General features: G+C 29.7%; 1 protein-coding gene across 4 annotated transcripts in view; it reads right to left on the bottom strand.

The window, feature by feature from the left end:
* The window catches only part of LOC129988976 (WD repeat-containing protein 47-like), a 102,531-nt gene that overhangs the window by 42,808 nt on the left and 41,524 nt on the right, over window positions 1-18,199 (bottom strand). The window contains exon 1 of one of the 4 annotated variants that reach the window (XM_056097276.1): window positions 3,432-3,507. The exons of the other annotated variants lie outside the window; for them this stretch is intronic. Coding sequence (XP_055953251.1) covers window positions 3,432-3,467 — 36 coding nt within the window. The 5' untranslated portion in view covers window positions 3,468-3,507. Of the gene's footprint in view, window positions 1-3,431; window positions 3,508-18,199 lie in introns of those variants that run through there. 4 annotated transcript variants of the gene reach the window in all.

Genomic DNA, 18,199 nt, shown 5'->3' with positions numbered 1-18,199 from the left:
CTCCAAACTATATGACTCATTTGCAATCCTCGGCCGGATTATACATTTACTGGAGTATACATTTTTCATTCTCAGGACTATCATCATTTTTCAAGTCACGGAAAGGTCATAATTTTAATTGAAAACATAACCGCCAATTTACAGAAAATTCCATGAAACATTTTTCTGTGTTTTTATTATGGTATGGCGAACATTTTTCTGATTGAACTTCTTGACCAGTCTTTTTTTTTTTTTTTTTTGTAACTTCCTTATTTCGCGATAGGAACTCTGTAACTTGTCTCAACAAATTCTGCATAGTCACTTTATTGTACACGTTACTTTCCGGGCTATTCGAGACGCGATTTTGAATTTAAAGATCTTAAAAGGATTTTACTGATCACCTCGCAGTTTGAAATTTTATAAGTATCGACTAAGTTGATTAAATTACATGAAGAGATACCTTAAAACACATACAAATATCGACATTAAAGAAAATATTTTCGACACATAACACACCTGCTATTGGTACTTTTTAGAATAATTGATTTTTTTACTGCAATTTATCTTCTTCAAATCCCAATATAATTTAATGAGTAAATCATTCCAAGATATTTTGGGAATAACTTGCAAAAAGTATAATTTTAAAACGTACAATCATCTCATATCTTTATATACATATTAGTAAAGTAAAAATATTTTAATATTACTTATTCAAAACGCGAATATTCGTGAAAAGAGGTGCAAAATAACGATTAGGCTGAGAAATTAAGTCAAATACTAAAAATATAAGAATCTTCAAATTAGGAATATATAAAAAAAAAAGAGCATGTCTTATTGTTAGCCACAAAATACAAAATTTCAAGATTAATGTTCCAGAATTAAATCAAAAAATTAGTACTTGGCACGCTATTATATTCCATCTCAAAAATACTTCTTTTACATCGCAGCTAGATCGACTCGCGCATTTTATCTGACATCATTTAGACGCCTGCACCAGCCTATTAACCTAACTTAACTCCATCCAATTAAAGACAAAAAGCAAACAAAATATATGCGATAAGGTAAACAAAACGTCAGCATCTCAAACCATTCAATTGTTCCTCTCTCTCTGTGTTTTTTCTTAGGACGTTTCGGACTACTTCTTTTGGTTTTAAGGTCAAGGTATACGCTCCGCAGTTGAAAAGAAAGAAAGCCGGTTTACGCGCAACAAAATAGAAAAGCGTCACTTTTTACGCAGTTTTCTATGTCATTTTTGGCAGATAATATTATTGTGGAGGAAAGTATTTAAAAAAGATTATTTATGATTGGAAGATTTATATATTTTCCATACGTTGAGATTAATCATCAAACTTTGTGTTTCTTTTTTAATTAAAGGATGTAATTCGTTCCAAAACTGTAAAAATTATTCACTTGGATGAAATGTCACTGTTTCATATAATAATTTTCATAAAAGAAGCGTAAATGATACGGATGAGTTAAAATTATATGACATTAAAATAATTATTTAATATTTTTTATATTTTATGAAACATTTTAATTTGAAGCTTCTTTTGAAAGTTTTATTGGTTGAAATTTACCGGTCTTAAAAATGATAGTTTATTTTAAATCTTAATATAAAGATATAACTTTATAAAAATTGAAAAGTTTAACGCGTGATGTTTTTAATATTTTTTAGTATGCCCGTGTGTCTTTTATTTTGTGTGAGTCAGGATAAGAAATATTCTTGTTTATCCTTTTTTTTTATTAGAAAGAGCTACATTTTAAAATTTAACCAGTTAACTGTTTTTGACGAGTATATTCGTCATGGAAAAAATACGGCATTTTGCGTTACGATGAGTTTATACAATGATAGTTATTACATTTTTATAATAATTGTTTAATTATTATATTTATAATTAATTATTTATTATATTTATATACATATATATATGTTTATGACAATTTAGATAAGCCTTTCCCGAAAAAGTTGAAATAATTAACTGGTTAATTTTAAAACGGGCTACAAGATCTTAATTTATTATTAAATAATTAAACGCATTCATGCATAAGCAATTGTTTTGGGCGCAACATAGCCACAGAAATTCCCACAATTTTTATTTATGAAGGAATTTGTAGCAAAAATTAAGATGACAGTACTAGCGAGTAGAGAGCATTTTTCATTTCATACTTCTTTTCAAATTCATCAAATTCTTTCATTGTTAAAAAAAAGAATTATTCCAAAAATTCAACTTTTACACGATCTAATTTGACTGAATTCATGTTCTAATACTTTAAAATACAATTTGATTACAAAATATCTTTTTTGAAAGTTTGCATTTTAACAATCAAACAACTTAATACTATCAAAAGTACTTAGGCATATTTTAAGAGAAGTTCCGGATACAGAAACAGAACATTTTACTTTCGCGTATACGTTCTTACTTTATGCGTTTTAAGTTTTCCGATACAAAAATTCGCATTAATTAAAAAAACATTAAAAAGCTTTCTTTCAAAAGGAACAGCAAATAAAAATAATAATAAAAATTTTTTAAAAAATTAAAATGAAATCTACAATCTCAAATTTCAAGTTATAATGTGAGAAAATTATTTTTTAAATCATTATTTGTCTTCATTAATCTAAGTCATTCATTAATCTAAGAAACAATCACAGGACTTCTCTATCGGTGTCTCTATCCGTATATATATATATATATATATAATTTTTTTAAACTTTCATTTTCAATTTTTCTAGCTGGCAAATAGTTTTGGAGCTCGACCGATTTTGAGATGAAATAACTGCTATGATGTCATTAAAAACGCATCTGCTCTCAAAGAAGCATACATAATAATAATGCAATGCTGGTAAAAGCAGGTAAAAAAATATATACGATTAAAAGATGATGATGAAAATTGCCATTTATGCTGTATTTATTGCCTACGCGATTTTGAGCTTTAAAATCCCCTAACTAAAACAACACAATGTTCTCAGATGATAAAAAAATTACAATTTTTTCTCAAATTTATATTTTTACCTTATCAAACTACAAAGATGAAATTTTAAATAATTATATATTTCATATAAATTATTTAACAGAAAGGAAAACCAATATTTGGTTAAACAAGCTGGCTGTAAAAAAATGGCGCTAATCACAGAAAAATAAAGAGAAATCAGCAAATAAAAAACAAGTTAACACACAAATAATAAATATTTTTTTTTTTTACTATAAAAGATCTGAAAGTCTCAAGCAAGCGTTAGACATAAATCATTATTACCCAAATCTCAAAAACAGGTAAACTGGGCAAAATTTATAATTTAGATATTTTGAACGAATATTTGACACAAGAATGAAGAATAAAAATTATTCGAAAAAGAAAGTTGTTTGTTTCTTTGAATAAGGATTTTGATCCCACATAAATTTTAAATTTATTACGTCATAAATCTATCATTAAGTAACGATCTAAAAATATCATACTTTTCGCTGAAAGAGCCGTTTCAGATCGTTTTCCATGACGTTTCTTGAGACGTTTTCGATCAACTGAAGCCTAAAAGTGTATATCATATCCTGTACAGCTGTGGTTATCGATTTAACACCTATGCTTGCATTTATCTGTTTAAGATAAGCGATATCTCATATTTCGATTGGTTTGCGGTTTCTTTTCTTTTCAACAGAATTGAGTAATGAGAGCTTAGATGTCCCAAATGGCAAGAAAAACTGAGTATAGAGGAAGGAGATAAAACAATTAGGTTCAAAATGCATCGGGTTTCAGCAATAATTTCTTAAATTTGAAGCCCAGTATTTTACGACATTATCGCGAAGATTGCTACTTGTATTTTCCTTAAAAAATATTAATGATGTTTAACACTAGAATGCAACACTTTTTATCTTTTTACAAAAGAAATATATGTACTTTGAATAGCTACATATAATTATGAAAAATATTTTTAAAAAGTCTAATTATTCACTTTCGGGAAATAAAAAAAAAAATGAAAATGTGCAAAATGGCTACATTATGAATTAACTATGAGTCAAATCACATTACAATAATTCTACAATAAAAATAAAAGTCTCTTTTTGTCAATATATTTTTTACCATGATACAAAAAAGAAAAATATTTTGATAGCATTTTTAAATGTAGATCTATTCAAAAATAGCAATCTTGGTATTTTTGGCAAATTTCCAGTTTAAATCTAATTCTAGCACCGCTAATTCCTGATATCAGTCTTTTCCATAAATGTTTGTTAAAAAGGATTTAAAAAATAATTTCAAAATATTCATTATTGCCTTTTAGAACAGTCTTGTGGAGCTTATAAATGTAAATAAAAACGTGTAGTCAAATGGCTGTTTTTTAAGTCTGCACTGTAGGGTTAAAAAGAATTTTAATTCAAATTGTTAGATTTTGGCGATTTATCCTAATAAACTCAAACTCACATGACTAAAAGGAGAACAACGTCTATAATGTACATCAGTAGTCACATCGAGAAAGAAAGTATATTCCATAGTAGCATTGCTGAAGTAGAATCATTTTTATAAAAAAATTGAATTAATAAATTTATACTCTTTAAGAATTAAACGAGTAGTGCAAGCATATATACCTACAAGAGTAAAGTTCATGCGTGCTTTCACCTTTTTACAGATTACTGTCACAAAATCTTATTTTTTCAAGCACTTATTCTATTTAGAATGAATTTAGTTCATAAATGCGAGGAGAAAAGAACATAAAAAGTGAAGAAAAGTATAAATGGCAAATAATATATTGCAAATTATGCTTTTATTCTCAATAGATAATTTCAGATCAAATCAAGTGTTATGGGAAGGAAAAATGAATCTATTAAGAGGGAGGGTATGAAATGAGACCTATTCCGTTCAGAATAAGACTTAGTATATTGCCAGTACAGTAGACTCCCGATTATCCGCGCCTGCCGCACTAAGTTCTTTTTTGCTTCCAAGCAAAGAGAAAATGCTTCCAAAGCAAGAAGCAAACACAAATGACTGATTTCTTCAAAAAGGTGTCGTTTTACAGTTATGATTTTGTAATTACATAATACATTACAGTATTAAAACAGTACATATGTATTAATTTTTCTGTGTATCCTTGACGCCTCTCGTAAGTGCAAAGCACTTTTCGGTTTTCATTAACAAAATGCATTTTAGGTTAGTTTTGAGTGATATACTAAAATATTAAGCGTTAGTTAAACATTTCCTGCTGTTTATTTTACGTTTTATTGTACATAAAACGATTTTTCAAAGTAGGAATGACTATTTTCTCTTTTGCTATACCCGTTTTTAGCTTTTTTCGGATTATCCGCGATTTTTGTTATCCGCGGCGGCCGCGCCACCCAATTCCGCGGATAATCGGGAGTGTACTGTATACCTCAACAGTATTCATTAAGATATTGAAATGCAAAACTCAACCAATACTGAGTGAATAAATTTCAAACTTTCAGTATGCTTGTATGTTAGCAAGTTAACAACAGCGAAAAGGTGTGGAATTTAGTGACCGGAACTACTGTTTCCAAGATCAGGTTTGAACCTAATGTATTTGTTGATTTTTATTATTTCAAATTAATTTGATAGTTTACAAATTAAAATATATTACAAAATAAGTAATATATTTTAATTAATATATTATTTATTTTTTATGCAAAAAACACCTATGTTCATTCATAATAATTTAACTGATAAGATACAAATTTTATGCAGAAAAATAATTATAAATATAATAATTATTTAATGGTGATAAGTATTATCATTATTCACATCACAAATTTATTCCATTAATTATATAAATTTATTTTCTATATTTATTAATTTTTAATTACATATAAGAACCAGAATAATAACAATAATAAAAACAATAAAAGAATGATTTTATTCTTTAGTATTATAAAAAATAATAAAAGAACGATTTTATTCCTTAGTATTATAAAAATAATAAAAGAACGATTTTTTTTCTTTAGTATCGTAAAAACAATAAAAGAACGGTTTTATTCTTTTCATGCATTTCTGTCATATACATTTTCATCTCAGAATATTTTAGCCAACTGTATTTTGATTAAATTAAACATAAATTTAAAACATTTTAATCGGAACAAAATCCAATGAGAATTAATAAATGTTTCAGAGTTTCTAGAATATTAGTGATAGAACAATAGAAGTATTTCAAAAATGAAGTAATGGGTTAAAAGAATTATATCATTGATTCTTTTTAATTGTTAAAGTTTTGGATCATCAGCCAGCGTATTCAATAGCATAGCTTCTCTCTTTACTATTTCTTTTTGAGCATTGAAGTTAAAACAATTAAACACAAATTAAAAGCTAATTTAAGCAATTTCCGGGATAAAAACAAATGTTAATCCAAACAAACATTGGATTAACAATTCGTAGAATTAGAACAAAAAATTTGAAAATTTTAAATGCCAGGTAAATGCTTCAAGGTAGTAGTAAAAATGTTATTATAATAGTAATTAATGACATTCTTTATCCCAATTTTAATTTTATTCAACATAATAAAAATAAATCTAAACAGTAATTAATGTGTTGTTTGAATGAACATTTTTTTTTTTTGCATATAAATGGATTTTTATTTGCATAAAAATACACCTCGAATCGAGTATGGACCATGCAATCAAATAGACACTATGCTACATTCCACAATAGCTCGCAAAGAGAGAATGAGAGAGAGAGAGAGAGAATGAGAGAGAGAAAGAATGAGAGAGAGAGGGATAGAATGAGAGAGAGAGGCAAAAAAAAAAAGAAAAGTAATGCATCCCGAATTGAATATGGACTTTGCAATCAAATAGACACTATGTTGCATTCCACAATAACTCGCAAAAAAAAATCCCGAATAGAACATGGACCTTGCAATCAAATAGACACTATGCTACATTCCACAATAACTCGCAAAAAAAAAAAAAGTGAATTGAACATAGATTTTGCAATCAAATAACCTCCATAGGTAACTTCCTAGTACATAAGTGATGCGGAAAGTTTGAAGATATTTTTCTCCGTAAATGATTGGCCATTGCACTTTATTTCTTAATTTAATATTTTAATAAATGAACCTCATACCAAATTACTTTCCGAACTGAGTTTCCCAATTCATGCTGTCTTCATATGCAATAGATTCCGTTTGAAAATTTTCAAAAATAAATATTTACTGTTTTTAATGTTCACATAAGTAGTTTATTCATTATTTTAGCAGAAATTTTAATATTGAAGTAATACACATGATGATGATGTCGTGTTTGCTTTATAACGGAAAGGGGGTGCAGTAGCTTCTGAGGGTAAAGACCCCTGAGCACCCGAGGGCAGAAGTCTGTCCTCTAGCTCATATGAAGATGACACTCACACACTCGCTTGAACAACCCCTTTTACGGGGGGGGGGCTCTTTCACACACCTCACAGATAGAACACAGGGTAAAAAACAACTTTGCCCGAACCCGGGACGCCCAGATCACGGGGAAGACCAGTAGTACACATAAAATATTTTTGTAAGATCACAAGACACTGGCAACTGTCTTCTGGCTTCAGGTTCGAAATTAAACCATATTTAAAAGAAGTTTTTTTTTTTTTTTTTTTTTTTATCGAGTAAATGTTTATTTTGTTAATGTGGGCAAAATAAAGAAAGAACAGAAGCCACTACTAATTATGAGCTTAAATACTCGTTCTACACATTTCACTTATTCGAAAAACTGAAAATAGTAAATTCTTTTGGATGCCTAAAACCCCTGTTAGAAGTTCCACAAAAGTTTTGTTCAACGATGTTCCGAACAATTCTATTCAAATGCGGAACTGCCATCGGGGTGATGATTCGGCGAATTAGTTAGCGTAAAAGCCACAACGTGACCGTAAAAGGTCAATCACTTTTCGTGGATGGAGTTCCGCGTATTCGGGATTATTTGATTCCAATTAGAAGAGATTTCTGCCTTTTTTCTCTTCCGTTTATCGCTAATTATATCCGTCATCGGTGTGAACAAAGAATTCATTCACGTGGTCATGCTGATGAAAATTTAGATTTAGTAGTTTTGAACGCTGAAAGAATTATAATAGACTGTGGCTAAAGTATTAAGTAATTTGAGAGTAATTTTTTTAGTGCCCCTTTAAAAATTTTTTTTTTAAACTACGAACCTTTAATCCAAAACATATTAGCATATTGATGCTTTAGACTTGATTCGTCTATCTATATATTACATTTTAAATTTACTCATACTCATATAAAAGCGACAGTTTGCACCTATATAATGCCTTTAACACCATCGCAATGTATAAATGCAGTAACAAAAACAATGAAAACTATTGTTGCAAAATAATTTAAAAAACACTTTTCATACAATGATATGCTTCAAAGTTATCAGAAAAAATATAGTATTTCAATAATAATTGTAAAAACCCTTTCTTGTTGAACACTTAATATCCATGAAATAATTATTTGGTGAATTCGGTGGCTATAGATCCACCATTCTGTCTTGTAGAGCGTTCGAACGATTTTTTATACGATGCAAGTGGAACTGTAATTTACAAGTAAATACATCAACCTAAAGGTTATAATGTTTAAAAAGAATGATTTTTAATAATAATAAATAAATGTTTACAGTTTTTAGCAAACGGCAGTTTTTTAACATGAATACTTCAATACTAAACACGATTATTTTACACGTCGTTAATAAACTTGAGTAAAGGAAATTAATCTCGACTAATAATAAAAATGAACGTGTGTGTGTGTGTATCTGCGTGAGTTGGGAGCTCTTCTGGCCAAATTGTTTGACCAAGACATACCAAACTTGGCTCAGATATAATTTGGGTAGAAATATATGTCAACGGAACAAGTTTTTGAAATTTATTTAGAATTTTATTTAATAAAAAAAATAAGTAAAATTTTGGCAATTTTTCAAGAAATTTTTGATAATATAACAGCAAAACATTATTTTTGCATCATAAAAAATAATTTATACATTGATACCAGTTATTTTTAGCATAATTTTTTTTCTATTTTTAATAAATTTTTAAAAAATATTTTAATCTTATTAAACAACAATATACGGCATTATTAGAGTGAAATTCAAATTGTTTTTCATTGTTGCCACTAATATTTCACCTTGGCATTTTTTCCCCATTGCTGATGATCAAGATAAAAGAATTCGGCTTACCAAGTACTGTCTAAGTTTTAGTATAAGGCATGCTTTTACTAAAAGTTTTCAAATTTTGTTGTACTTATAATAAGATCTAACTTCAGAACCAAGCAATGGTGAATTTTTTTAAATATTCGTCTATTATTAAATACTACCGCTCTTTCTTGTGGTATCATTGGAAGTATAAAAGCATACACATAAAATTATGAAAATGCCAAGCATAAAGAAAAGAAAGATGTAAGACTGTAAAAAAATATCGAAAATTTGAAATTTAAAAATATTTTATTGAGAAAGCCATTCATTAGAGTTACACAAAATATTTAGTTGAAATTTTAAGCAACCATTAACCTGACGAACGAACTGGTCGTCAAAGATGGTTAGTAAAATAAAGCAAGACTTCTAATAGATATCGAATTAAACAGCTTTGTTTTTAAATAATCGGAACAAATAAAAGCTAAATAAAAATATTTATTATTTTGTTGAGTATAATTTAAAATTAATAGACAAATTTAAGTAATTAATGAAGTAATTGGAATATTGATTGTATTTAATTTCATCGGAATGTCTTAATCAAAACGGCATTTTTGTGATTCCTGAACAAAGCACAAGGTGACCATAAAGTCCTTCTCTGATTACAAAAAACAATATTGTAAAAAGACTATTCTTATTTGGCATATCACGTTGCTTCGACTTATTCGAAAGACGGCTATACAGTTTTTATTAAAACCACTTAACTCAGTAAATTTCAATGTGTGCACTTTTGGTAGTTCGAAAAATGTCATGGCGGTGTTCCATTTAAGCTCTACATTTCTGCTGTCATGATAGATACAGCATGCATGATCCTAACTTTGATTGTATCAATATTTTCAACTGGCGTTACAAAAACTGTATCTTTTATATAACCTCAGAAGAAAAAATATAGTAGAGTAAGATCGGATAAACGCGGACGTCAATGACACTACTTTCGCCATGAATTCATTGATGCCATTCTGATAGCAATCAAAAGTAGAATCACCATTTCTTAGACTAAAAAATTTAAGAATATGATAATTCCATAACAAAAATTGTTGTTTTATATTCATCGGTTAATTTTTAAAAAATTTTTGTAATCAAGAAAAGGCTTTGTGACTATCCCATATTTTTTGAAATTGTAACACACATTAAGGCTCTTTTATTTTAATAATCTTGCACTTGTTCTGTTATTGTGTAAATGAACACAATAAAAACGAGTTCCGCGACATTAGATGTCACTAAATGTTTGAGTAATCTATTACAAACTGCACATTTTCTTTTTCGGTAATGCAGTTTCATTTTTTTTTTAATTCCTCGTGTAAATTGTTGTGTAAAAGAAATGAAAATCTTTTTTTCTTAAGTTTTCAACGATGGAAACGAATCACATAATTAAATATTTGATGAAATACCGAAAAATGATTGCTTTTCAGGGAAACAAAATCTCTTTTTGAAAACTGAATTCTATTGTTAAAATTTAAAAAGAAAAATGCTAACATTCAGGAAAAATCCACACAGAAACTACGTTCTTATCATTAAAAAGACGGGTTTTTAAATTCTAATAAGGTATAAAAATCATTTTTGTGCAATAATATATTCAGGAGTTTTCATAGAAGGATAACCAAATCTATCAGAGAATTGAATGTTGTTGGTCACCACTTTTACATGTAAACGAGACAATTCAAAAATGCAATGACTTACTAAATGAAATTTGGCATGTGATTTTGTGAATGCAGTTGTAATTCTCTGTTAAATTTTGATTACAATCGGTGGAAAAAAAAAAGATTTCCAAAATGCATAATCCATTTTCGAATACGTTACTGAATTATTGTTATAAAAGGCATGTCAGTAATTTATCCTAACAAATATTGTTAAAGATCGTACGTCAGATTCAGTAAAAACACTAGATCCATGCCAGAAATCGACATATTTCAATATTTGACAATATTCTAAAATGTTTCATGCTTTTCCTTCTATTTAAGTTAGGATTGAAATATTTGCATCATGCAAGAAAAATCTTCATTTGCATCTCTAATTTTGTTTAATATATTTTAATAATCTTAGTTAATTTTATTTTCATTAGTTGTTTGTACAGTTTCAGTACATGATATTGAATACAAGTACTCTGTATTGAATACAAGTACCATAAAATTAATATACAAGTACCCTGTATTGAATACAAGTACCATAAAATTAATATACAAGTACCCTGTTTTTTAACTTTATACTATAAAGCATGTAACTCTCATGTCTGGTACTCTAAAAATAGAAAATCTCAGCCCTTGGAGGCTTCATGGCTTTGCACAAAGTCCACAATTTCTAGCGGGGAAGCAGTGTAGGATACATTTTTATTAGAGAGCATGAAAGTTAAGGGATAATCACTCCCACTGGTTTATTGATTAAATCTTCAGAAATAAAATAGCTTTGAGATGCACATTCTCATCTTCTTAAATATATTTGTTCCAAATATGGATTGTCCTATAAATCTCCAATACATATACACATTTTCCTTTGTTATTAATATAAGCAAATAAACCCAGATTACTTTCATCTTAATCTCAGACACTGAATATTTCGAATTTGGATTTTCGTAAACAACTCTTCTCTTTAATTACAACTTCAATTCGTCTTAATAGCAATGTGCATACAAAAGCTGAACATTTCGCGGTCACTCCTTTTTGCGTGCTACAAACAAACAAATAAATCGAACGCATTAGTTCCGATTTGGAATATTGATAACCGTTCAAGCGAATAAGCGATTGATTGTTCGAAACGCATCTCCCCCTGATCAACAAGTGCCGGGACTCTCCTAGAATTTAGATTACGAGGTTAGGGCTTCCCGCGGTGGTAACCTTTGTAAAGCTGGGGGCGAGGCCGCCAAAGCAAACAAGGAAGCAGAAAATCCGATTCGTAAGATCGACGATGCGTTCGCCAAAAATGCACGCGTTACGCCTCTTCTTCCCCGACAGTGGAAGATAAATATATGACAGGAAACACGCGTTTCGGAACAATTGCGGGATGACCTTACCATAACTTTTTCCTCATTATGTAAAATGATGCTGTCCAGCGAGTTTGGTTAGGCAGATGATTACAGTTCCTATTTATTTTTACTATTTATGAAAGCATTTAGGAGCAGATGGTTTGCGGCGATTATATCCGACTTCACTCATCTGAGGTTAAATAAATTTCGTAACAAAAGGATTTTTTTTTTACTCTTAATGCATCTATGAAGCAATAAATATTATCTTTTTTATATTCAACATAATTTTTTTTAACATCAAACAGCATTAGCCACCTTTGACGACCAGCTGTTCGCCCACCAAATTAATAACATTAATTTAGTCAAACAATTTTGCCAAATTATATTTTATTTGAACAAAAGGAAATACTATTACTTGCTCATATACGTAGTATACAAAAAGTATAGTAATAATCAAAAAATGCGAATTCTAGATTTTGACGAATCTCCACGTTTTAGACCTGTCTTCAAAAGGAGCAGTTTTAGAAAATGCCCTTCTTAGTTTATTTCAGTTATATTAAAGTCCCGTTGTAAAGCCACACTAGGGCTATTTTGGGACGGACCTCGTAATTTTGAACCGCGGTCAGACGACAAGGCCGACACCTGAGCTGGCACCCCCCTCTCCATACCACACCACACAGCGGGAGGACGTTTGGCATTACGGTTTTAACGTGAAACAGACCCTCTTACACGACGGTTCTTCGGTGGAATCGGGTCTAGAACCTGAAACCCTACGGCTCACAAGCCGAGACCTTACCACTAGGCCACCATGGCCTTGAAAATGCTCTTCTGTCTGTGACAAAGATAATGCAAAATCGCTTTGAGCTTGATGGTATATTGTTTTAAAACCAAATTTTCAGATTTCTATTAAATGTTGGGCTGTACGAATATAAATTAACACTATAATTACAAAATTAAGGGAGCTAAATAGATATAATTTGATACGCAGAATGAACATTTATAGTATAGACACCTAAAAATGTTGAACTAAATCCAACAAAGGATTGACTATCGGTCGGTCTGTACTTTTAGAAACATGTATACATGTGTGTGTTAATGATTTGAATACATAAATTTTCGCATGTGATTCTGTGACTACAAGTGTAGTTTTGTGCCAAATTTTAGTTTCAGTCGTTTGAGAAAAACGCGTCTAAAACATAAATTTGATTTTCAGATGCTAGTAACAGAATGCTAAGGATTAATCGCCAAATAACTCGCCAAGGATAACACGATAGATTCAGTAAAAATCTTAAATTCACATCAAAAGTTAACATTTCGCAATTATTGTAAGTCAATATTATGAAAGGCGTTCACTGGGATAATGTCTTTATTAGAGAGTATGCGAGAAAGTTTTGGGAAGACTACTCCAGCTGGTTCTTACATAGTTCATACATGAAAAATCAAAACAGAGAAAACAGATATTAAACAAACGAGAAACTATGCAAAATCAATCTAAAAAAATATCTCTCTTTCATTTATATTCATTAAGAGAGCATAAATTGAAAAAAATACTACGATAAAGTACCAACTCAAATATACTTTCTAGGAGGAAAGTAAAAAAAAAAACCTGTATACAACTTTCCTATATGATATTTGTTTATAAATATAAGGATATATAAGCAATGTGTTACATTTTTAATGTACTTAAATTTCAAAAATTTATCTTTTTTTATGCTATCAAGTTAATAGACCGATTTTTTCCCTAATTTTAATAAATTCCCGAAGATATTTTTATACTTTATTAACAACAACGCATTGTTGCAATTAAATTCAACTATTTTTCACTGTCTATGCAAATACTCAATTGTTTCTCTTCCATTGCTGAAAGCTAAGATCATACACAAACGGATTTTATTTTACTTCTGTTATTTTTCGATTCCTTAATTAAATTTGTATATGAAATCTTCTAAATATAAATTCATCAGGAAACATATGTAATAGGCTCAAAAATTATGGCTATTATCATTTTTCTGTTATTCGGTGTGATTTATTTCAGTTATCATGCTGTTGCTTACAAAATTTATCGTGGTATTTTAATGTTGGCAATAAAAAGAAGGGATGAAAGGCTACTTCTTCTTCTTGTGTACAGCCGGCCACCCCTCCACCAATGAACGTGGCAGTATCGACAGGATTTGTTGTGGCTGACTTCTATCTTAAGCATAGTCCATCCATAATTTTAATCCTGGCAAATTCTCCGAACTGGCAACCTTTTCGAGGCGGTCGGCCCTAAGCGACACGTGGCCAATCTCTGACCTTCCTCTTTATCTTCCTCTACATTTGTCATCATGTTTACGAGCAGCAGGTAAACACTTTGAGAAAACCTTCTAAAATTCTCTATATTTCTCCAAATGTGCGTCCCACAACATGAAGAAAGCCAAACACTTTTAAACTTCAAATTTTTGGCAAAACACTGCATATTTTCAATATCATGTCTTTCAGTATTTTAAGATTTTCTGGCATCATTAAGTCATTGTTTTCAACTTTTAGATTCTTTTTTTTAGTTCTGAGATTTCTATAGATTCGTTTAAATAATGGTAAACAGTATTCGATTCCACCGCAACTACATTTATTTTCCCGTATATTTCCAATTTGGAAGAATACGGGAAATCTCCCATGTACTGATATAATGGATGAAAGGCTACTAAAAGGAAAATATGTATCATAATTTGAAGTTTAAAACGACTTTGTTAAAAGAAACGTAAATATAAAATTTTGTATAAGAGATTTATTTGAAATTAAATAAAAAGAGCAGTCCGAGTAAACAAGTTAGTCACCAAAGACGGCTAGTTGAGAACAAATTTTAAAAACATTACCAGTAACATCCATCTCATTTATGCTTTCCCATGAGAAAGTAACCAATGACCTAAAAACAACTGCTCTATACGGTTTAACTCATAAATATATATAAAAAACATATTACATTTTTAAAAAAGAACAATTTTAAAACAAGTGTCTTGAAACGAGTTCTGTAAAGAGAAAGCAGAAGCTTTGGAGATAAGAAGAGATATAACTCCGAATAATGCTAGAGAAGATACTCATTTCTACAAAACGATTGAAACAAAAAGAGAGAAAAAAAAAACGTTGATGGATTCCGGTTTCATGACATTGACTTCTATAATGATGCGCCAAAACTTACATTTTCATTTTGATTTTTGCAAGAGGATACTTCACTGAGTCTCAAATCGTTCTTTGCAAGAAACAAAAGATTTATTTTCGATTTGCAGGTAATGATGCGAACGAAATAGCATGCAGAACTGTTACAAATCTTAAATATTTTACGAAGGAATCTTTTGGATCGAAACCGAGAGCGGTAAGGAAAAGAGAGTGCATTGGAGACATGACGTGATCATAACTCTAGAGCATGCCAAATCCTTCCAAATAAAAGGATCTCACAATCATATAGCATGGAGAGAGTTTGTGGATTAAAGTGTCGTCCTCGTCATCTGATCATGGTTCAAAATCACGAGGACTTCCACCAGATAGCTTTTATGTAGCCTCAATGAGATATTAACCATGTTAAACTAGGAAATTTTAGAAAAAATCAGAATGGCAGTGGGGTAGTTTTATCTTTTCTGGATATTTGAATAGTTTGAAATGAGAAGAACTATTTCTACCAGAGATAAACAATTGAGTTTTCTTTTTTTTTTTTGTATTAAAATAACGAATTGAAGCGAAATCATAGCTTCTAGGTAGTATAATTTTAATTAAAGGACAAATGATAAAAAAAAACAGAATATTTTCAATGGAGATGTGATTGTTTTTAAAAAAATATTAAACAAACCTATGATGCTAAAGTTAACTATAGCAAAGAATTTAATCATTTTATGACCCTTGGCAGCTTATGCACATTATGAGGCTACTCGTTTAGTAAATTGGTCGATTTAGTATCATATTTTTTATTCTAATCAACATTTTAATTATTTATTTTAGGCCAATTATTTATTTTAATAACTTTATATAAATATTTACAGTATTTATTTATTATGACTTTCATTTCTACCGATGTTTGCATACAATACTATGTACGGAGACGTTGGTGTTTCTGAATACTGTCATAACTAAATGAACATAATTACACAGATAGAAATCTGGTGAATTATATATGACAAAATGTTAATTTTGTCTTAATATTTTATAATTTATAGAACTTCTAATTAAAATTTATTTATTTGACAAATAGATTAAAACCCTTTTTTTTAATCGATTTGCCAGCGGACGTTTCACATTGTGGAGTCCACAGTCCAGTGACCCTAATTGATTAAGAAACGACAAATTTAAATGTCACAAATGTAATCCTCTGTCAAACATTGAAGAAAAGTGCTCTTGTTGATGTTACTTATAAAATATGCATCATTTTAACATCTTATAAATATGGCCTTTCAAACAAAGCCATGATTTATCATTGGCAAAAAGAACAATTAACCAATTTCCTTTACTTTTCTAAATGTTAGTCTGAACCTTGGAATTTAAACTACTCATCGTAATGTTTTTAAATAACAATACGGAAATTTATGAATTTGGTCTAAAGTTCATAAACCAAATTCCATCCGTCTAGTTCAAAGCGTTTTTGTATTATCGTGTTCACAGTCAGGCAGATAGATAAATAGGCATAATAGTCTCACCAAATGTCAAAGTTTTGTGAAAGTAACAAAATATCGGCACAAAACTTTCAGCATTTGAAATGCTTCCATGTGGCTTATGGTGAAAAGCTTATAAGCCAGTTAACAGCTACGGTACGCGAGCAATTGCTTTTGTATTGTGGTCATGTTACTGGGCTGCGAACCGCAACGTCCCAAGTTCTATCCTCGCTCATTCCAATCCGTTACAGGCTAAAGCATTGCTATTTATTTAGCAAAAGAGTTCGTTAAGTAACGCACGTCTAGTAAATCTATTATCGTAGTCACTAAAATGTCATTTTAATGGAATTTATTTCATTCGCTTGCTATATAGGTAGAAGTAATTCAAATACTTTTAATGTTGCACAAATCACTCATTTTTTTAATGTTTTTACGACTGAGTGAATGCATTTTTTAAAATTTTTTTTTATACATCTTTTAATGTTGTTACTGTTATGTGGTGATAGCTTTTGAATTATAAATGTCTTATTTTTGGTGCTTTTATAAGACGGATCGTATACAATTCTTAAATGTTTCTAAGATTAACTGCATGTAAATTTTAAATCTCTAACATAACTTTTAATATTTTTAATATTTACATCTTATAACTTTTATTTACGTTTTTTTATGGTTTCTTTTTACTTTCTAATATACGAAATATAGTGGAAGTATTGTAATCGTTAAAATATTCTAATTCGAGATTTTGACTGCGTTTCAGACCTCCTTAAGTCTGGAAAACACTTCATTGGCATTATCCCTGGCTGTCTCAAACAGACGATAACTTAAAGACCTCTTGAGGTAGACGCCTGAAATTTGGTATGTGGAATTAACGATCAAATTTGTATATTTCTATGAAATACCGAGTTCAAACCATTCACAAGAAAATGTCAGACTGGCTGTTCAAGTGCAAGTGAACTCGCGCTAGATAGATAAAATTTGGTGCATCTAAAACGTAGATATTTATCAAGTTTTGAGCTAAATTCGTCAAACCGTCTATCGGTCTGTTCGTATGTATGCAAATGCAATAATCCGAAACGAAATGACTTAAGTCAATGAAATTCAGTATGTTATTTTGTGACTAAAACTATAATTACGTATAAAATTTTGGTGTCAATCGTCCAACCAAAATACGTCCAGAATACATAGTCTCATAATAAATACAATAAAAATGCTAAATTTTAGCCACCTTGTAATTATTGTTCAACAATGGTGCGCAAAGTAATCGCAGCCTTATACAAAGTCCGCACTTTTATGCGGAAGAAGAAAGATAAAATCTTTATTGGAGAGTATACGAAAAAGTTTGGGGTAGACCACCTTCCCTGTTTTATGTTATGCACTGTGCAACAGAGTTTTTCCTATAGTGCTTATATTCTTTAAATAAATGAATAACAATAAATGAATACATCACAAATCCTGCATATTTTACCTGAATTTCACATTTATTTCCTGGTGCTCTAAATAAATTT

The sequence above is a fragment of the Argiope bruennichi genome, chromosome 10 (assembly GCF_947563725.1).
Source record: "Argiope bruennichi chromosome 10, qqArgBrue1.1, whole genome shotgun sequence".
NCBI classification, from domain to species: Eukaryota; Metazoa; Arthropoda; class Arachnida; order Araneae; family Araneidae; genus Argiope; species Argiope bruennichi.
Note: the sequence above shows the minus strand (reverse complement) of the source record. Positions and strands in the feature narration are given on the sequence as shown.